This window comes from Alternaria metachromatica (genome assembly GCF_023757995.1).
Source record: "Alternaria metachromatica strain BMP 0045 chromosome Unknown scaffold_6, whole genome shotgun sequence".
Lineage (NCBI taxonomy): Eukaryota > Fungi > Ascomycota > Dothideomycetes > Pleosporales > Pleosporaceae > Alternaria > Alternaria metachromatica.
In genome coordinates this window covers 1,189,353-1,211,522 of record NW_026055497.1, presented here as the reverse complement: position 1 = coordinate 1,211,522, position 22,170 = coordinate 1,189,353, and the positions used below count along the sequence as shown (strand labels likewise).

The 22,170-nt window shown below is 52.8% G+C and overlaps 3 protein-coding genes across 3 annotated transcripts; 1 reads left to right on the top strand and 2 right to left on the bottom strand.

Moving 5' to 3' along the window:
- Nucleotides 1-2,243: 2,243 nt before the first annotated feature.
- J4E83_003971 (uncharacterized protein) lies at nucleotides 2,244-3,002 on the top strand (the record flags this gene model as incomplete). The annotated part of the gene is made up of 1 exon (XM_049330903.1): nucleotides 2,244-3,002. The coding sequence occupies one exon, from the start codon at nucleotides 2,244-2,246 to the stop codon at nucleotides 3,000-3,002; it is 759 nt and encodes a 252-aa protein (XP_049190320.1).
- Nucleotides 3,003-11,021: 8,019 nt separating this feature from the next.
- Nucleotides 11,022-11,923, bottom strand: J4E83_003970 (uncharacterized protein; the record flags this gene model as incomplete). Its single annotated transcript, XM_049330902.1, has 3 exons — nucleotides 11,022-11,109; nucleotides 11,222-11,634; nucleotides 11,744-11,923. The coding sequence occupies 3 exons, from the start codon at nucleotides 11,921-11,923 to the stop codon at nucleotides 11,022-11,024; spliced, it is 681 nt and encodes a 226-aa protein (XP_049190319.1).
- A 2,563-nt stretch (nucleotides 11,924-14,486) lies between these two features.
- Nucleotides 14,487-15,086, bottom strand: J4E83_003969 (uncharacterized protein; the record flags this gene model as incomplete). The annotated part of the gene is made up of 1 exon (XM_049330901.1): nucleotides 14,487-15,086. The coding sequence occupies one exon, from the start codon at nucleotides 15,084-15,086 to the stop codon at nucleotides 14,487-14,489; it is 600 nt and encodes a 199-aa protein (XP_049190318.1).
- Nucleotides 15,087-22,170: the final 7,084 nt, after the last annotated feature.

Genomic DNA, 22,170 nt, shown 5'->3' with positions numbered 1-22,170 from the left:
ATTGACATGTCGGAAATTTTTTGGCTGACGTAGCGACACAGCGTACGAGACTATCGCGTTGATGCGATCCTTTGACAAATTTTCCAGATCAAAGCATGAATTCTTTTTTACTCGTTGCGACGTGCCTGCAGCGGGCGCGTACGCACGTAGAGACGGACCCCACGTGCAGGGCTGATCGTGGCGAATTTACTATTGGTTGGCGGTTCTGCGGACGCCACCGAAATGTAGCCTGCCTAACGTCATGCATCAACTTGCCATTTCATAAGGTTTCATACTCAAGATGCAGGTCTTGAGTCAATTGAATAACGTTCTTGTTTCGCCGCGCAGGTGACACGACACCAATTCTGTACAAGATCCATGCTCGACAAGGCTCAGCGATCGAAAGCCCCACGTCGATAAATTCGTCCTAGTGTTAGCATGCGCGAGTGTTTCCTCGTTACGAGTTCCTCAGATATGACAACGGGGCAGAGGGTGTGCTTCTTTAGATTGACTCTCGTTGCGCTAGCTAGGGTAACTAGTCAATTCGAGTAAAGAGCGACATACCTGAACTTGACGATCAACGGTCGGCATATGTAAGTGACAAGTACATACTTTCTCGTTATCCGGTATTACTGTGCCGCAAAGCCGACTCGTCCTTCAACTTCAAGCTGGCGTACGTTCCAGGCTCAAAGTAAGAATAGTAGTGCCATTCGACTCTGTCGAACGAGTCAGCTGCCCCGCAACACCACTGACACGTCTGGTTGTGTTGCAGGGTTGGAGGCTGGCAGCTAGGACCCACGAGAGTATGATTTGCATGCTCCCACAATTGCTGAGCAAGCATTACGTGGTCCAGCTACTACTCTTATCCTATGAGGGATATCGGAATTGTATTTTCCGCCTGGATCGTATACGCAATGCCAAATAGTCCACATGTAAGATTTGGCATTAAGTTCTGCATGTCGATCGACTTTCCCGTAAACACATAGAATCCTAGTCTATGGCAAAAGCGGTACTGTAGAAGTTGGTGGCCGCATGCGAAGTGGTCCGACCACAACGCCCTGGGAAGCCAAAGTCCTGAATGGGTATCCTAGTTGACACGCAGCCGCGCAGCTTGTCGCTGGGAAATCGGTTGGCGACTGGAATTTGTGGGTGGCAAAGCTTTCATGAAGTTGAAATAGAGGAAATCACCGTTGGATGATGTTCTATAGGACACCAATAACAGGGAAAGAGTGACATCAACCCACAATAATTCTGATGATTGGGATCGGAGGGCCAGGGCTGGGGAGAAGCCAGGCGCTTATTGGCCACGGTGAAGCATCCCGACGGGATTTCCGAGGGACTGAGAAGAACCGCAAACCTTAGCTCAACAGACATCCAGCTGTAAGCGTGTATGCGTACAATTCAGGTTACATGTGAGATCAAGTGGGTAAGGCTGCATGTCCATATCCGGATTGGCAGTAGACGCTCACCTGAAGCCTCAATGCGGTCGAAGGTGATCTCGGGTAGCCGCCGTAGTCTGGGGTTCTCACATTACTCGCTCCCTTGCCGCGTCGTCTTCTTCTGTTTTGGAATTACGTTCGGTCTTTCGAACAACATCCCACGTCGATCCATGGTAAACTGCCCTGGATCATGGCATCGAACATCCCGGAGCATCATTACCAAGGAAACTATGGCTCCCCTTTGTTCGGGCAACAGAAAGTTGCGATTCCACGGCTGCAGAGAGTCGAGCAAAGACAAAGTGGACTGAAGGACAGGCGTCGAGTCCCACGGGCCTGTACTGGTGTAAGTCTGAATCGCGTACGAGATTTTTGTGCCGATGACGGGTGCTCGATTTTACACAACTCCTGGTTTAACCAGGAGTCTCAGCCGATGGGCTTTCCGATAGGCCAGTGTTTTTTGAATTTGGTACGGCTTCTGACAGCGGCATTTTTAGTGTCGCTCCCACAAGATCAAATGCACGGGCGAGAAGCCAAGGTGCAAGCATTGTGCGACCACGAATCGCGAATGCGTCTACATTTTGCCCCGGAAAGATCGATTGAAAATGTCTGTCCAGTCTCCCCTGGAAATTATGTTTGCATTGCTGACATTCCCAGCGTCACTGAACAATGCCACCAATTAACCGACTTCCTAACGCAGTTAAGGGACCGGGTAAGCACCGAGGATGGGGAAAGGATTGCCGACATTCTGGAAGATGTGAGTTGGGTCCTGATAGATCTTATGCACAAGACGCGAAAGGGAAAGACTAGAAAGCTGACATGGGCTAGATGGATGAAGACCTGTCAGAACAGAGGCGTACTCCGACCCCAATCCCCTCGCAACCAGACGTCGACAGTCATGGTTCACAAGGCAGCGGAGAGGCGAGCGGTTTCGAGCACTTCGAGCATCTTGACACTGAGGCATTGGATCTGCTGGACGAAGACTTACACAGTAGCGACGGAGCCCGGTCAACAGGATTCGTTGGCAAGAGCTCAGAAGTACAGTGGTTGCGTACAGTAGCTCTTGCTCAACAAGAAAGACCAGACGGAGAATGGTCCGGATCCAGGTCCCAACGCCGTCCTTCGAACGTTCTCAGCAACGAGCAAGTAAGCTCATTCAGCTTCTGGGCCGACTGCGATGACGTGAGTGTCAACTTTTACGTGGATCCGTATGAGCTGCCGCGACCCGATTTCGCCGAGCATCTGGTGCAATGCTACATGCTCAGAGTGCACGACTCTTTCCCGATTCTACCACGCAACTTCGTCAAACAAACTCGCGTATACTTTGCGGCGCTACGTGAGGGAAAGGCACCGCGTCTAAATCCCAAGTGGCAGGCGATCCTGAATCTTGTTTTCGCTATCGGCGCCAACTATTCGTATCTTTACAACAAGGACTGGCCGGAGGGCGATGCGAACCTGTTCCACGCAAGAGCGAGGGCTTTTGGGTTGAATGAAGCCTCCCTGACCACACATTCCGATGTACCGCAAATCCAAGGCTTGGGGCTTCTTGCGTTTTATTGGCTAAGTGTTGGACAAGTCAGTCGGTAAGTCGCAATCCGGATGGAGAGTTAGTGCCGTCTTGCTAATCAGTCCAGGGCGTGGACGCTTGTCGGTGTGGCTTTGCGATCAGCCTACTCTCTCGGTCTCCATGTACGGAACGAGGACCCCTCTGCAAACGCATCAAAACGTGAGACGTTGGTGCAAACTTGGTGGAGTTTGTACTCACTTGAGAGAATTCTCAGTATCATTACTGGCCGGCCCAGCATCATTGTGGACTCGTGCTGTTCGGTGCCATTGCCTATGACGAATCCAGGAGAGGAACCCCTAGGAGAAGCGGAGACAACACATGGCATGCGTACGGTGATTGCATCACTATCAGACTCGCCCACATTTTCCGCCTCTTCAAATATCGCCGCGAACCCTCCTCACATGGCGATAGGGTCTCGGGCAACAGATGTCAACTCAGGCTCTTACTTCAGAGCTGTCGTTCAGCTGTCCATTATATCCCAAAACATTCTCACGTCTCTTTATTCCGCGGGTACGATGATCCGGTCGCCAAGTGAGATCCAACAGGATACCCATCTTCTGAGCCAGCGTCTCGATCAGTGGAGTTCCTCATTACCACCAGAGTTTAGATCGCATGAAGGATTGCGTGAACCGCATGACGTGTTCGCCCGGGAACGCGTGCTTCTCCGATTCCAGCTTTGCACCGCGCGGATCTTGCTCACACGGCCGTGCTTGACTGCACGGCGACAGCCATGGAAGGATGCGGGCGACGCAAATTTCTCGAGGCGCATGGCGGACAGCTGTATCGAAGCTGCCAGAACAATCGTCGCTTCTCTTCCAGAGGAATACAACCCTCAGATGTATGAGCAGTGTCCCTGGTGGTGTCTCGTGCATCACATGATGCAAGCCATCTCTGTCTGTCTTCTCGGTCTCTCATACCCAGCATCGACGTCTTGTGAGCCTAAAATGATGATCCATTGTACAAGAAAGGCGATCCGCTGGCTGCAGATGATGAAGGGACCCGTGGCAGAGCGCGCGCACCGTGTGGCTATCGGCTGCTTTGAGGATCTGGCGAGACGATACGACGTCGATATATCGGATTTATGGAAGCGGAAGGAGCCTTCGGTGGTGCGATCGTCGACCTCCAACAGTCGTGCAGGCCCGTCGCCGAATTCATCGGCGCAATCCGACACTATGGGTCAAGCATCAGGGTCGATACCTGGACCTTATGTTCAGGCTGGGTACGGTAGTTCAGGTGCTCAGGGTACCTCTTTCCATCCTGAGGCTTCCATGTTCGACGATAGTCACCTCATGATGAGGTGAGATGATGTCTCCTGCGGTCTAGCCATACCTTGAAGCAGCAAGGAGTGCTGGCGGATGCGGAGAAGATGAAGCCGTGTACAGACGAGGATTGATCATGAGATCCGTCGATGAGCTGGTGCATCGTTTGCAGCGATAGCGGATCCGGCGTGATGCGAAGTAAACATGGACGCAGGAGGCAGGCGCAGACAGGACGAGATAGATAATAAGTAAGCACATACAGGTATTGAATCCTACATTGAAATACTCATGTATCTCCCTAAGCGAAGCTTCGATTCGAACATGGGCGGCATTTGGCTCCGAAGCGAAGAGGGAGAAAGGGTCCGCCCTCACCCTGGCGTTGGCGAGTGTTGGTCACCGCGGAGGGTACAACAAAGCCTCGCAACGTACGAGCTTGTCCTACATTGGTTGATACTGCAGCCGGCAGTTACGCGGAGAGCATTTCCGATGCAATCACGAATCCTTTGGTGATACTCTGACTCGGACGCGCATGACCACACAAGGGCGGAACTCCTCTTGGAGCCTCATTCAGTCCTTAATTGCTTGCTAGTGACGTATTTGCTACCAGATACATAGTATCGCCATGGATGCGAGTAATTCGAAAGACAGCTAAAGACGCAGGGGCGGCGCATTCGCCCGTGGAAGCATAGTGGTGATAGGGAGGAAGCGCGTCGCACAAGTCCTGGACAGCTGTTCCAGCTCGAACTCCGTTCTTCGGAGTATCTTCAATTGCAATGCGAAAAGCCAGCATATGATGTGCGCGACAATTATTCTGGTAGAAGAATTAGACAGGTGAATGTTGGTGCCTCAGTCTCGCATTGCCGATCGCGGCACTGTCTTTGCACAGCGCCTCGTACGCACAGAAGCTGTTCCAATTGTGCCGACGCAGTGATTGCTGCCCAAAACAGAGCGCACGTATCGCCGTGTTCGTGACGCTACTCTTGCACTCCTAATGCCCAAGTTTGGCAGGACAAAAAGTCTTGCAAGCGTGGTGGGTATGGTGCGTCGGCCCACCCAGAGGATCGCACGGCATGCGGCATGCGGCAGCTACGGCAGTGAGTAATTGTGGACTTGCAAGCGGATGCAGGTAGGGTTATCAAAGCTCGACCGTGAATTTATTGCTGTTGGTCTCGTCCGCAGGAGAGCATGAAGCAGACACTGTGCAGAGTGAAAATCGTGACCTGCTGCCTAGTTGCGCCTGCTCGTGCCATTGGGTGAGAGACCCTCTGCCGGAGTTCGCCCGCTGCTGCGCGGACGTGCGCAGTCACATGACCCTAGCGCGCCAAGGTGCTAGCGCGCTGGCTGCCAGTATATAGTCTCCCGGCCCCTCGTCCTCCTTTCTCTTCTGCATCCAAGTGCTCGGGCTTTACGCTTACCAGTGAGGATTCGTCCGAGGTAGCGTTTTTGCTAGTTGAAAACTACAACTATGACCGCTCCAGTTGGTCTTCGGATCGGCTGGGAATTTTTGACACCCATTGCTAGCTTTGCGCTGCTTTTCGTTGATCTTTGCGGCTTGCCGCTCAATCGAAGAAGAGTTTGTCACCGCCTTGATCATGACTGCTGCGACGCCCTCTGCTATGTGTCCATCAGCCTGCTCTACCTCAGCATGTCGCCGTCATCTCCCTGCTAGCATTACGACCGACTCGCGCGCCTTCTGCAACCTCAGCTGCAGCGCACTCTTACCCATCGCAAATGCAGCTCCATCTTCAACACCACAAGTCATCAAGTCCGACGCTCCTTCCCCCCGCCATGTGTCACCGCTTTCCGTACGTCGCAAGCGCTCGCAGCTCGTCGCCTATGAGGCGGTTGGTCGCTTTCCATTCGCGAGCTTCCTGCTGCATATTATTACGGCTGTGCGACACGCGTCACACCTCACAGAGTGTTTTCTCGTACCCAGACGGTCTATACGATGAAGGCGATGAAGAGCGTAGATCAGCGTTGTCTAGGACGATGCAGTCCACGGGTGCCTACTGTCGGTATGTGATCGGCTTTGCTTTCGCTTCGCGCTTGGTGCCGAAAAGTATAAATCACGCGTCGCGTCCACCGATGCTACCACATGACGATCTCCCAGACGGCTCTCCACCATGTCCCCTGGACCCCCGCGTAAAGCACCGAGCTCCCCTTGGATCTACTTGGTAGATCCATGCCGTGCGCGTTGGATCGCCGACAACATTGTCCCCATTCAAGTCACTATGCTTTCCACCAAGTCGCATGAGGCGCGTCAACGTTGCTTTCGTTCTCAGGCAAAAATTCTTCTTGGCTCCTGCGACAGCTCCCTTTCGGTCATGCATGAAATCTATGCAGACGATTTCGACATGGATGAATTTGTCGCTGATTCCAAAGACAGCGTTTGACAGGACTAAGGGAAAAGGCGACTCCGGCAGATCAAACCAATAACGGTCATCCTCGAAACAACAAGACCAGCGGCGCTTTTCAATGTGACAACTGTCGATAATTGCATGACTGGTCTAAACCCTCGGCAACGCTGTCCTAAGGAAACTTCATTGGCACCATTCCAGCCGTCCGACCGCCTGCAGAGAGATAGCGCACAAACTTTAAGGCCGACCGTGGCTATAGACGAGGCTGGAGCTTCGTAGGTTGCTTCATCACAAGGAGATCTGGCTCTGCATTCGCTTACAAGTCTGGTCACATCAATATTGGCATTCTTCTCGCTCAACGTATTCTGAGTCATAAGCGTCAGAACCGACACGCTATTGTCACAAGATGCAGAGAAGGTTGTAAACGAACAGAGTGCGCAATCCGACCCAACCTGCGTCTGAGGCCGGCATGTACCGAACCCTACACCACGTGCTCGGACGTGAAATCGAGCAACCGGGGATCAGCCGCGGTCGCTCCCTAGTCGAAGAGCAGGACGAGATCTCGAATTCGGCCGTTAGCGGCATGGTGCGGGCCTCATCGGTGTGCCAAAATAAGGTTAGCCTCCTATCGATCAACTCTGTTGTCATCAAATCTACCAAGATTGTGTGAGAAAGCCGCCAATTGCCTGGAGAAAACGTTATATGGTGGAGAGCGCGCCGCTGGTCTTAGGTCCGTTTCAGACCCGTAAGATAGTCCCCAAGGTTTCGGTGCACGGTCTGCGTTCGGCTAGATCTGCAGCAGGGTCATTAGTCTTGCGCCATACCATCCGAGCTGCTACACTTCGAGCACACAACATGCAGGTACGCGGGCTTGGTGGGCCAACCACAGCCCCTCACGCAATGTTCGCGCGCGACAGACTCATCCACCACACGCCACATGACATTGTCACAGCGGTTCGACAGTGTACAGACAGCCTTTCCAAACAAAACAGAACTGTCAAAGCGGCATCTAGTTATTGACATGCGACATCAACAGTTCCGCTGCGCCATGGCCTCAGCCATGCAACCTTAAAGCTAACCTAACACGGCGACTTGTTAACCGTGGCTGCCACGAGTTGGCCCTAAGGGTATAGTTGCGACATTATACCCCCTTCCTCGACTATTTCTGCCTTTTTGCTACCAAACCTGGAGCCTCGCCAGTCGCCACAAGGCAGCATTAGGTCAGTGCACCAAGCGATCTGCGGACCGTGACTATCGTACGTATGAGACGGTCGTTTTTGCAGGAACGTGCCCATGGTGTGGAGAGTCTTGTCGATATTGGTCCCCTTCGCGCTTCCAAATGCAGCATGAACGTCGCGAACCTGCGTCTCACTCAAGTCCCGGGGGTCATTGTCGTCCGACTTTCCTTACCAATGAGCGCTTTTCCTTCTTGAAATACACCGAGCCATCTTTCTAGCATTGGCTGTTGTTCGACTTCGTGCTGCGGTACCGACCTCGCACCGCATCTCCTATCCCGATCCGCTTTTGAATATCCCAATCACCACCTTCTCCGGATCAGCCATTATGAGTGCTTGAACCATGCGCATTTTCGCAGGTCTACTACTCCGAGTCCCTCAGATTTCCTGTTCTACGCACTCGTCTTTCTAATAACACTGTCAATATGGATACGAGTAGCATCACGCCCGCTGGCACCCGGGTTAATATCATTGTACTTGCTTTCACACTTGTTTCTGGCTTGGTGGTGTTTCTACGACTTTTTACGCGACTGGTAATATCCAGGGGAGCTGGACCTGAAGATGCATGCATCGTTTTTGCTATGGTAAGTGAAGCTGGTTGCGCAGCGTGCATCTTTTGCTGACGACTCATAGGTTCTTTCCATCGCACTTGCTGTGCTGACGGCGGAGCAAGTGATGAATGGCCTTGGAGAGCACGGTGCGCGAATTGAAGACGACAAGCTAGATAGACTGGAAATTGTAAGTGCAGAAAAATCATCATTCTCCGACGGTATACTTGGATATCCCGGCTCATGTGTTATGAGGTGCCTGATGAGGTGCCTGACTGCAGCACGTCTTACGGTCGTCACGACATTGAGTGATGCAGATGCGTCACCTATATGCACCGAGGGGCTTCTACCTTTCATCGCTTATCTGTATTGCGACTAACAATCACACAGTCATTCTGGGCGAGCGTCTGGGTCTACAACCTCACACTCACTGTGACAAAGATATCCATTCTTGTACAGTATCTCCGTATCTTTCCTGTAAGAAACTTCCGCATAGCGTGCTTCGCTGTCTTGGGTGTTGTCGTAGCCTACGGCGGCTGGTCGACCTTCTCGAGCGTCTTTATCTGCAGTCCCGTCGCTTTTGCATGGGACAAGTCTATCGGAAATGGACGCTGCATGAACCAACTTGTCATATGGGTTACAAATGCTGGTGTCAACATTGCGCAAGACGTAGTGATCTTTCTCATGCCATTGTCCATCGTCCGGGCCCTTCAAATACCCAAATCACAAAAAGAAGGCTTAGTGGGCATGTTCGTGCTGGGCGCTAGGTAAGCCAGCTCAGGCAGTTTCGGGTATCACCAATGCTAACGGACCAACAGCGGTACCATGGTCTCCATCATCCGACTGTATACCTTGGACGACATCGCCAACTCGACCGACGTCTCGTTCGACAACAAAGATCACGCGACACTATCTGCGGTGGAGGTGAATGTCGGAATCATTTGTGCGTGTCTACCAGCTATGCGACCGCTCTTCGCTCTGATAGCACCGCATTACTTTTCGACAGCGGCACAATACACGGATCAGCGAGCCTTCGATATCGAGCGCCAAAAGCCTGGAGCTGGCCCACGAGCGAGCGTCCGGCCTGGTACCGCAGCTACGAGGACCAGACCCAACACAGCACGAACGACCATGACTCGTCCTCCTACCGCCACTACGAGAACAGCACCGAACACGGCCAGGGATACTATCATTCGGCCCAGTACTGCCACCACATTGACGAGACCCAGCACACGGTCATCGTCGCGGCCAAACACCTCACAGGCCATGAAACTTGAGACATACACTCCACCGCGGGCAGATTCAGTTCAAAGCGACATCATGCCCCTTCAGCCACTCCCAGCAACGCTCTCTCGGACCGCAAGCGGTCGTTTCTCCATTACGAACAGCCGCCCGACCACAATCCGCATGCACAGCTACAACAACCACTCCCGCAACGCAAGCACCAGTTCTGGACGAAGCACACAGAGCACACCACGAGGGCGGTCTGCTACCCGTTTCCAAGGGAGCATTGATCCTCTCCGCATGTCGCCCGTCACACCCTTTAGCCCACCCTTCCCCGCCCCTCTACGAACCGTTTCACCGTTGGCACTGGGCCCCAATGCCCGGCAATCAAGCAGTCAGCGGACGCCATCGCCACTACCACCACGGACGCCTGTGCCGGGACAAGATAAACAGCTACCTCTCACGCCTTTCCCTGTTGGATCCGCAGACTGAACCCGACTCTAGATGATCCCTTCGCCTGCCAAAACAACCTACGATTCATCACACCTAAACAACACGCTCGTTACCCAAACATGAAGCCACAGGACATGTCCTTTCATTAGCTAATGCTACGATGAAGATACGACTCATGTCGCTCTTACGACCCGAAGCAGGCTTACTCCAGCCCGGCCAATGCAACGGTCTCAACGCCGGCAGCATCAAAGTCGCTCTTGACTATGACGACATGTCACCGCCACACTCGTTACACCACCACATCACCGATGACAACCACGATGGCCGCACACGTGCTGAGACCATGTCATTGGACAGACTCGATGTCCGCCTCGGGCGCGGGTAATAGCCCCGTCAATACCGCGCCTACAAAGGATCCGGGCCCCTTACTTAATTCACCCTTGCTACACCACGCTGGACGAAACCTTGAAACGACACGTTTGTCTACTTTCCACGCGTGCGTTTGACGCATCGCATCTTTCAGCTCATGCTCGCTTTAGACTTGTCGTCTTGCATTTTCGCATCAGCCATTCCTTCTCTAGAGCTATTCCTATCATACGTTCTCTCTTTTACGCTCAAAATATGTAATATCTAATCACTGGTGTCTGGATTTACCTACGTTCTACTCTGCATACAACCACGATTAGGATGAGGGAGCACTGAAGCGAAAAAGGTTAGATAATAATGTAATACCCAGGCAGTAGAACCAATATGGATTGTTAGATCCTATAATACACAAACACGTCAAATGCACATGCGTCGATTATGAGAGAATATGGCTTGTAGATGTAGCAGAATGCTGCTTCCTGAAACGACAGTTGTGGATGCCATTCGATATCTAAACCTCAAACCAACAATACCCATCTGTACAATATACTGTGCTCCAAAACGCCAAACAGAAACGCGTCGCGCACGTGGAAGCAATCATCTGAACTTGCTGTAAATGACCGCAATGATAAGCAGCACCAAGACGGTGATGATAGCAATCGTAATGATGCGGTTCGTAGCCATCCTGCACAAAACCTCGTTAGCACACCCTCTCTCAAGAATCAAAAAGGCATCCATCTAGACTCCACATCAACCGGAGCTTGCATGATGAACAGCAAAGAGCGGGAAGAACATACCTTCTCGCCATCCCCCTCAGCGTTTTGATACTCCGATCAGTATAACTCTCGCTCTCCAGCAGCCTCTCCCTCGTGTTCGTAATCTGCTCCCTCTGCCTATGAAGATCGCTCAGTGTGCCCGCGCCAATCTGCTCCGTCTCGAGCGCGATGCGCTGGCTCTCCCTCAGCCGTCCGCTCGACCTGTTGAGGCGATCGGTGCCCGAGAGGAGTTGCTGGCGCTGCTCGAGCTGCGCATCGCCGCCTTCGGGGTTGTCGGTGTAGCGGTCGCCGAAGAGCTTGGCCTTGTCTGTTGTGTAGGTTTCTAGCTTGCGCTTGTGCGTGTCGAGGTCGTGTTCGAAGTTGCGGAAGCGCGCGTTGTATTTCGATTTGAGGTTGGCGGGGATGTTGGACTTTTCGAGGCGCATTTGGCCGATCTGGGAGGTGAGCGGGTTAGCAGCGCGGTCTTGTACATTGTGTTGGTGTTGTGGTGGTGGTGGTGGTGCCCGTCGCATGTGCAACAGGTGTGTTTAGGCGGCGACTCACCAGCTCTTCGGCTTCTTCCAGCGCGCGCTCTGCTCTGCTAATCGCGGCTTTCCGGGGCTCTCCACTGGTCTCTTTGATCTGCTCTATTTGCTGGCTCAGGTCGGCCTGCACCAGCTTCAACTCGGCTTCGTAGCCGCTGAAGCGCTCGGTGCCTGCATCGGCGTCGATCAGGTTGGACATGGCGGCGGTCAAGTCTGGATTGCGCAGTGTAGGCTTCGGTGTTTATGGGGGGCTATCGTCCTTGGAGTGTGAATGGCGGCCTGGGTTGGATGTGTTTGTGAATGCAGCGTCGAGCCTGGAGTCCGGAGCTCATGAGGCGCATTACGCACTTGCCAAGGTCATCCCTGCCGTGTCACGTGTGCCACTACGCTTCTGGATCTGGGGAACCTTTAATCGGCAAGGCCACCTAACATCCTTTACTGCGTTCATATCATCACTCCTGCTTGATACGATGAAGGTACCTCCTGTCGCAGCTTGCTAGCAAAACGCATTACCCAACACGAGCGTCGTCGATGCCCAAGTTGTGATTACGTAGGTGTTGCTGTGGCCCCTTGAGAGCCACCTGCATATCAGCCGTGTCGTATAGTTCCTGACTGTCTCATGTATTCCACATGGTAGCAATGCGAAGATGCAAAGTCAGCTCCACAATAATGCTGATAATGCCATGGGCCCTAGTCTGCCGTGTCCACAAGAGAGCGGGTCTCGAACGCATGGCCAAGTGACTGTATAATGCCGCGGACCTCTTCCTGCGTTCAGAACACGCAGCTGTGAGTTCACGATATCTACAATGCCTACATTTCGAGCGTGCGTACTTTCCCTCGACACTAGTCATGCGCCGACTGAAACGGCATTCGCTTCAAATCGATGACATCATGACTCGCATCTTTGCAGCAGCAGCTTCCCTTTGCTCAATTTCTTTCGTCACTCTGGTGCGTCAACTCCAACCGTGTACCTGGCTGTTAGTATCCTCGCCATAATTACGCGCTAGTTGATCATGTCCGGGAAGATGGAGAAGAAGCGCATAGCCATCGTCGGCAGTGGCATATCTGGCCTGAGCGCCCTCTACGCGCTTCGCAATACCCAGCATGAAGTGCATCTTTTCGAGAAAGAGGAACGTCTTGGTGGTCATACCAACACAGTGCCGTGGACACACAATGGCAAGAGCACGCCTGTTGATACGGGCTTCATCGTCCTCAACACCGCTACATACCGTTCGTTCCCCGTCAAAACCAGATGTCTACGTAGTCCCAAGTCTAACGAACGTCTAGCAAACTTCATCAAATTTCTTTCAGCGTTGCGTGTTAAAACCGTCGCCTCAGAGATGACCTTTGGCATATCTCGCGATGCTGGCGCTTTTGAATGGTCTGGCACGTCAGGCAGCTCACTCTTCGCGCAACCTTCCAATGCTCTCAAGCTCTCCTTCTGGCGCATGATATTCGACATCATCCGCTTCAATCAATTTGCTCTGGATCTTCTAGCTATCCCACCAGGTTCGCCTGCAGCTGTCGCCGCTACAGAAATGAGCATCGGCGAGTATCTCGAGAGAGAAGGGTATTCAGATGCTTTCAGAGATGACTACCTCATCCCAATGACGGCGTGCGTATGGAGTACGGGCGCGGATAAGTGCGCTTTGGAGTTCCCGGCGTTGACTTTGGTACGGTTCATGTGGAACCACCACCTACTTAGTACCATAGCAGAGAGACCACCTTGGTTGACTGTTGAAGGAGGATCTAGCAAATACATAGATGCGGTCCTGGACCTGGCTGGCAATTGCGAAGGCCATCTTGGAACGCCGGTTCTGGCGGCAACAAGGAAAGGTGGTAAAGTCGAATTAAGGCTGGGTGGAAGGGGAGAAGGTCAGACAGAGGCTTTTGACGAGGTAGTACTTGCTTGTCATGGAGACCAGGCGAGGTGGATGTTAGGCGACGAGGCGACAGCGATGGAAAAGGACATCCTGGACGCATTTGAAACCACACCAAACACAGCATACCTGCATTCTGATCTTTCAGTGAGTCTTGAATGCTTTGAATATACTCAACTATTGCTAACGACACCCAGCTCATGCCTCAACGACGCACAGCATGGTCCGCCTGGAACTACCTTACCACCTCCAAGCAGAAAACACCATCATCCGCAAACCTGACTACTTCTTCTGGTGCCCTCCAGACCGTTTGCCTAACCTACGACATGAACACTTTGCAACACATCCCGCGTGACGTTTACAAGAATGTCCTCGTCACTCTCAACCCACCACATCCTCCCTCGCCTGCCCTCACCCAGGCAACATACCAATACCGACACCCGCTTTACAACTCGCGCATGGTATTTGCGCAAGACCGTCTCCACGAGATCCAAGGAAAGCAAGGCATTTGGTACGCAGGCGCATGGACAGGATACGGTTTCCACGAAGACGGATGCCGGAGTGGATTGCAGGTAGGAGAAGCTTTGGGTGGCGATGCCGGATGGGAAGTAATAGATGCCAAATTTATGAGGGGAAGGAAACCAGTTCTGGAGTGGAAGGATCAGGTTGTGAGGATCGTCATCATGTTGGTTCAGCTGTGGGTCAGCATTTTGGAAGGATTGATGGGTGTGAAGAGACAAAAGGGTATGGCATTGAAGGCAAATGGGAAGAAGCAGCTATAGCCCTGGTATCAACCAAAACCCGAATGTAATAATCTCTCCTCTTCTGGTCTACCACTCAACCTCGTCTACCAGTATCCGCCCAACTCCCTTCTCCCACCCACTAGCGACGGCGTGGTATGAACTCCCTCGGCTCAGGCGTCAGCAGACCATCAGGCGCATCTGATAGATCCTCCGATAGCGGGCTGGTGAAGCGAGCCTGGTATTCAGCGGTAGTATCTCGCTTGCACTTCTTCCGGGGACTGAGATCAAATGTGACAGTCTTCTTGCGCTTTTGGCTAGTACCCATGCTCCTCGCCGGCCGCAACGGAGTGGTGAAAGCGACATCCTGCTCGGGAGTGCCTTCGCGCAGCATCGGCTCGGGGGAACTCGGTGGGATCCAGACATAGCCGATTGGGAGGCCACCCCTGAGCTCCGCGTAGTGCACAAGCGGAGGGTTGAACTCGAGTTTGACCTCTTCAGGTGTGGATGTAGGCGCCTCGCTCAGGTCAAAGTAGGCGGGAACGTGGTAGGGATCGTCCTCCGTAGGCTCCAGGGGGGTGTCGTCCTGGGCCGAAGGACAGATCTCGAAGGTCTTGTAGTCGCCAACTGGTAGGTTGACGTAGCCGGCGTACGCCGTGAACTTGGTGACGACCTCCCCAGGGGTGGGATGGTAGTTGATCTTGTCGTTGGCTGGGCGCTTGTAGCTGCCCTGGTTGGTCATGTTGAAGGAATTTGCAAGAGATTCCTGGATGTAGTTGTTAGTATGGTGTGCTGTACAATATCCGCAGAGATTGTGTTGCGAGGGTGAGGTTGAGCAAGAGAAACTTCCCACGCGAAAAGTTTTCTCATGGCTTCAGGTCTCATGAGTGGTGATGGTGATAGTTGAAGCATGCTGCTTGTGTCTTCGAATTCGTGAAGTGAAGGTGAAAGACATACCTATCAACCCAGACCCATCCTCGCGGCCTTACATTGAACGCTCACTGCCTGCTGAGTTCCTCCTCACATGGCCTGGTCGCCACATGATCTGCTCTTGCCATTCTGTAGAAGCACCGTGACCACTTCGAGTGATGGAGGATGTTCGTGCCCGAGTCTTCGCATCGATATGTCTCTTGATATCGTTATCCCATCTGAGATACTGCTGAAAAGCAGTGATGACGTGAGGCGACATGATAGGCATTGGTGCTGTGTTCGACAAATAACTATACGAAATGTATACGGCGAGGAAGAAGAATGGTATACGGCACTCTTAAAGAGGGAACTACGGACTATATGCTACGAAGACGCGGCTCCGGGTTCACGATCCACTCCAGACAGCACACCGCCATGGGGTATGCAATACCAAGCGGTCTAGCAAAGGAAATAACATCCAAGTCTAGCCTCATCAACAGCCTCAACGATCGCGCACGCATGATAAGAGTCATTCCACGGAAACCAGCTCTGCGCGTGGAGCTCATGCTGCAGACCCAATGTGAGACATAAGCGTTTGCATCCTACGTGCAGCATCTGGGACAATGCAGAACAATGATTGGTGCGTTCCTGCACTTAGATCTCCATTACTGCGGGTTTGCATGTGAAGCGAACGATCGTGGTGGGAAATGAGGCTCAAGCGGTGTGTCTGATGGTTGAGCTGACACGTGTCGGCGAAGTGACTAGGCCGCTTTGGGACGCGCGCGACAGGCATTGTGGCGCGAGGCTTGCTATCGCGCACCTGTCACCTACCATCGCGCAACAAACTTGGTTCAGGGGCGTCGTCGTTGTACTTGTCACCCACGCTGTCTGTGGGGGTATCCGCGGCCGTATACCTTCCGCGTAATGCGCGACACGCCCTCTGCACTGCGCCCACGGACGCCTCACGCGCCGATCGAGTTCTAAAACTCTGCGCCAGGTCCCCATAGCTAACCTTTCAGTCACACAACGCGTGTATTTGGTGGTGCTCTTGCTCAACAGCAGCAGCCTCTATCAGAAAAACGAAGGTCTACACATTGCATGGCCATTTGGCTGGTGCCCCGCATACCAATATACCTGATGGCACGGCCTGTGGGGTCAATCCGGCTATGCGGAGCTCGCTCTCATCACAAGCCACAGATGGCTACATTCAAGACCTTCGGATGCTTTCGAGATGCGAGCCGAATTGAGCTTCGACCTTTTTATCACCCAGGATGTGCCATTATCCTCTTCCACTTTGTATGTCGCTCCGTACGTCAGAGCGGGTGGACTTCTCACGTATGGATGATCACCGAACAAGTCCATACTTAAAACCGTCGAATAGCAACAAGCTGAACAATCAGTGAGCTTCGTGCATCATGATCGACTTCCAGCAGAAGGGGCCTAGAGATTGGCTGTAATGTGTTTGACAGAACCCATATGAACAATAACCCACCCAACCCGGCACTTGTTCTGCTCAACAGACACGTTCAGCAGTCACTCACATGTCAGGTGGGGTAATGTATCTTCCAGGCCAGACATTGACGGATTCCTACTGCCTTATCGACCTAGAGCCTACTGCGATTGCTGCGATGGGTTGCGATGGGGGCTGTGAGCTGCGTCATTCGGCACATGCATGTCTGTCTCGAAGAGTTCCCATCCAGCGATATATAAGTGGGAGTACTTCAGTCCGTAACAAGCCCATCGTTCCATCGTCGCGCTGTATTCACATCAAGTCAGCTCAAGATGTTCTGGAACTTCCTCGCCGGCCTGGTGCTCGTTGCCCCGACTCAGGCTCTTATTCGATTCGGATGCTCGCAGCTGGTCGTAGATCGCCTTGACCCTTTGGTTGAACCAGGCAACGCTCCATCATCGCATCTCCACCAGATCATCGGAGGAAACTCGTTTGTTCCTGATATGAGCCCGGATGTTCACGACCCACCTGCGATGTCCACATGCACGACTTGCCAGCCTGCAGATGACTTCTCCAACTACTGGACGGCTTCTCTTTACTTTCGCGCAAGGAATGGTACCTACAAGCGTGTTAGTCAAAAAGGCAATGCAGGATTTGAGGGTCAAAACGGCGGTATGGTGAGTAGATAGACAAGTTGCCTAGGGACATGCACTGACTGTCCACCTGTGAAGACTGTTTACTACATGCAGAATCAGCTTGCCGACTACCAACAGAAAGCGAAGGTCAAGGCGTTCCAACCGGGCTTTCGTATGCTCATCGGCTCACCAATCGCATCTACAAAGGCAGAAGCGGATAGGTATCCTCAACTTACATATACTTGTCTGCAAGACCCGAGCACACGCTTTCCAGAAACCAAAGCGTTCCCTACCAAACCTTGCCCAGCAGGCATCATGGTCAACTTGAGGTTCCCGACGTGAGTAGTGACGCAGATCTCGCAAAGGGAAGGATGCTGACTGAAGCAGGTGTTGGAATGGTGAAGACCTAGATTCGCCGGATCACATGGCTCATATGGTATGATCCCTGGGCCCTTTGGAGACTGTGTCTTCTAACGCATCACAGGCCTACCCCGTCTCGGGTACATTCGAGAGCCAAGGTCCCTGCCCAGCCTCTCATCCCGTTCGCATGCCGCAACTCATGTACGAAGTAATCTACGAAACCGCACCCTTCAATGACGCTTCTCTCTGGCCAACAGACGGTAGCCAGCCTTTCGTCTACTCATTCGACGACCACACCGGGTACGGCAACCACGGCGACTACATCTTCGGCTGGAAAGACGACTCGCTTCAAAAGATCATGGACGAGGAATGCTACGTCGGCTGTTCATCGATGAAAACACAAAGCATGGAGATGATGAACAGTTGCAGCGTGCCGCGAAAGGTCATCGAGGACATCGGTGATCAAAGCTGGATCCCCGCGCTTCCGGGGCATTCGAACGCTACGTGGACGGTTGCTTCCACGGGTAAAGCGTTCCGTGCGTAGATCGCATATTTCTCTTTACCCATGTTCTGCTTTTGGCAACAACGCAGAGATGGGTGGATGGCTGGGAGCTTTGACGCTTGTTCACATGATCACGCGTCAGTGGTGTTCTTTTTTGGGACCTTGTTGCTTCCGCCTCGTAGATCTTGTAGATCTGATGTACGGGGTAGCTTACCGCTATATGCATCTCCGGTGCTTTTCTTCGCGTGTTCGTGCCTGATGCGCCTCTCCCGCAGAGCCCCACTCACACCTGCTTCGATCGGTGAGACCCCACACACCCACTTTCTAACGTGCAGTAGTCACCGATGTTTACCGATTAATTTATCTGATCTAGTAGATCACGTCACGTTTTTGTGACTGCAATATAGACGGTTGCAAGATCTTCAGGAGTTGCAAGTATGGGAGGAAGCCATAGTGCAGTTCATTACCTCGACGTGCTACTCTACCCGCTAGATCGCCCATCCAATTCAAGTCCTTGATATCCATCAAAAGCAGCATAACGCAGTTCTTCCCTACTAGATGGAATTCTTGGAACTCGCTACTTCACATTCAGCCACCACACTACCACATCATGACTTGCAATACACATACACTGTCTTCTAGCAGTTGTGGGGGTAAGGTAAGTCAGTCATAACGTTCACAAAGCGTGTGCTCCCTTTCCAGCGTCAGGTGTCAAGGTCATTAGCCATGGCGGTGGCACTGAAGACGACGACAAGGATAAGGACTTGTATGAAAGGTCTTGTGAGCTGCGGTACGGCTAGAATGGTGAGTACAGAGGGTGAAGGTGGAGATGGTTACTGACTGGCTGTTTGTCGTATCTGCTAGTGCGTCTTAGCGCAAGAGGATGGAAGAAGGGAAGATTTGCAGGAAGATGGTCAGAAAAGGTAATGCATGCATCACGTTGTGATCACAGTATGATCCCCATCGCTTGGACAATCCAATGAAAGGTTTATCAAAGCATTTATTCGCAATGTAGAGGACTGAACAATGCCACCCTTCCATCGACTGTGATTTTAGAAGTCAGCTTCTTGACTGTACAGGTATGTAAACCGCTTGTACCAAGGTCGCGTACCGAATAATTCCAAGTCTAACCATAATAGCTCTTCTCAGTCAATGACCCCTCTGCTTCGAGCTTTCGGCACACACGTACTAACTCAGGAACGCCCTCTCTTGCTGCATTGCGGAGGATATCTGAATGAACTTGTGTTTCTCTGTGTCCCTAATCAACATTTGTTTCACTGTCTCCCTAGACAGCAGCTCTTGTTGCCTCCGACCAGATACCTCCGGAGTCTTGTGCGCCAAAAAGTCCGGGTAAAGTGGGTGGAGGCGGCGAGAAGACCATGGTTTGAGCGTATGGTCTGTGGCCGGGCCCGCGGAAGGGTGGGTCGGCTCGACGGTCGAACAACGGTGTACGAGTCCGCGTCCAGTCTGGCTGAGTTTCTTGATCGTACTGTGGACCTAGCGGAGGAAACTGCGAAGAGGGTTGAGCGAGCTCAGGCAGGGTAATATGCTCTTCTTGCATGGTATCGTGGCTCGGGGTTACTGGATTATCGCGCTGATCCGGCTTGCGGGGAAGCCTCACAGTGGGCATCTTCGATTCAGGTACTGGCGTATTGTCCATGAAGCCACCGTGCGGATTTACCAACGTGAATTTCTCTCTTATAAGACGCGCTTCCACCTCCCAGAAGTTGTCCGACATGTTGACTAGCACCACCCGAAACTCGCTGACTACTAATTCGCGAGTGGCCATGTATCCATTACTCGGACGCTGTTGATATATCATAATCGATCCCGACTGCTCGAGGTCGATCCAGTTGAAGTATCGACCGCTTTGTCCCCTGCGATAGAAGTCGTTCAGTGCGAGCTGGAAAAGTCTGAGGGCCGTGGCCTGAGCGTTGGCGAAGGTATGATAAGTGCCGATATGATGTACGCTAGCGGGAGTATTGGGAGAGATGGGAGTAATAGAGCTCCTGTTGAAACGAACGACTATGAAGCCCAACTTTGGATCTTGCCGGAGCAAGTGGCCATCGTCGGGTCCCATGGCAGCGATCTGTATGAGGAAGTAATGCTGAACCTCGCACCGAGAAATGGCGGGATGGATATGCGCGGAAAGATTGAGATGCAAGTGAAGTGTTGGGCGTCAACATGCTGTCTTGGTAGTTCAGGAAGGTCTTGCGCCAAACATCACGAAAGACCGGATGACTCTGGAAGTCGCAGTCGCCATGGAGTCGCGGTTGCTCATGCAACTGCGTGGCACGACGACGACAGAACGTGGAAGTGGTGGGACGGCGTTCAATGACATGGGAAAGATCGAGGACAGTGGTGAAGGGGGAAATTGAGAGAAGCGGAGGTAAGATGAATGGCCAGCAGACCACATGCCCGTTAGTATGAAGATGAGGTGATGCCATGTTGCGTGTTGTCGTATACGTACGACGGCGCAATGTGGCAGGTGTCACCAACTCGTCCTTCCATATAAGCTGACTGGGACGCTCATCGCGACTGCCTCGAGCACTCACCGCCAACACCACCTGCGCCAAGCCAAGGGATGGGATATTCACTTTGACAGCATGACCGCAAGAACTCAAATCGCAGCCGATAGTTATGCCACCACCTAGTCAGACGCGACCCGACTACCCACGTATCCAATGTATTGATCCCGCCCACCAGCAACGCCACCTGGACAGACGGATGACATCCCACACATGTTGGTCAGCTCTACAGCACATGAGTTGCCTCGCTCAACCCACATTCACGGCAGGCTCTGCAGCACCGGCCACGTAGCGACCAGGCCTTGTAGTTGCCTAGGTGCTCGGCTGTGGTCGAAAAAAAAAGTTAAAGATCACAATTGCGCACGGGACGGAGATGAGGGCATGGTATTTTGCAAAGACGGGAGAGCATTATGCGCATTTCTCATGAGCCGCGCAGCGCACCAATGAGGTCACCCAGACTCATAATTTGAAGGCGTCGCGCTACATCCCAGGCCACGCGAGCATGCGAGTCTTCCCCTGAGCCTCCCGCTGTCGTCGCGTCCACATGCCCACCCTTTTCGGTTGTTGGTGACCTGAAACGCTCGGTCCTGCGAAGTAGAACACCCTTCCAGGAAGATGCTGTTGGGTGACGTCTACGGGAAACCGGAGAGCGGGAGATGGACAGTTGCACGTGGTGCTTCCTGGCGAAGAATCGAATAGTTCAGGTACACGGAATCGTGGCTTGGATGCATCTTATCGGTACGACCAGGCGCACTCCAGATCCAGGGCTTCGGAAGCAATCGCAACAACGTTACACGGGAAGAAGAAAAGAAGAACTCCCAGCAACACATCCCGTTTGCAAATCGACTGCGCAGGGTCCAATGCGACGAGACGGACGCCACACGTATCCCCAATGACGCCAAATTTCCCAGTCTGAGGGTTGAGTCCAATCGGCGGGGCCAAAGCGCATGCCACTAGAAGAAGTCTCGATGTTAGCATCAAAGTCCCACTGATCGGGGAGCTGCTAGGCTGGGCGGCTTGGTAACATGCGCTGGCCAAACGCAGAGGATGTTGCGCGCATTCTCATAAGATTTGGTCGAGCACTGCGAAAGTTTGCGGTGGCAACTATCGTATGCTGCGCACAGAAATGTGATGAGCGATCACGTCTCACAACGCCCGTTGGGGAAACATAAGAGTGCGCGAACCCGCTTTTGGCAATGCCGGGTTGCGACTCAGTCAGTCAGCCTCAGACTTGTCAACTTTGTCGACTACCAGAGTTTCGGCGACTCTAGCTTCTAGCGCTACATCTGTACCGTTGTACGGCGCGTATAAAGCGTTTGAGCTAGCAGCCCAGCTCCATCGCACATTCGTCCCAAGAACGAGGTATTCTGTAGAAGGTTTCGGTGTTTGCACGCTTGCTGGTAGGCACATGATCGATCATCCATCAGCGGGGACAAGATTTG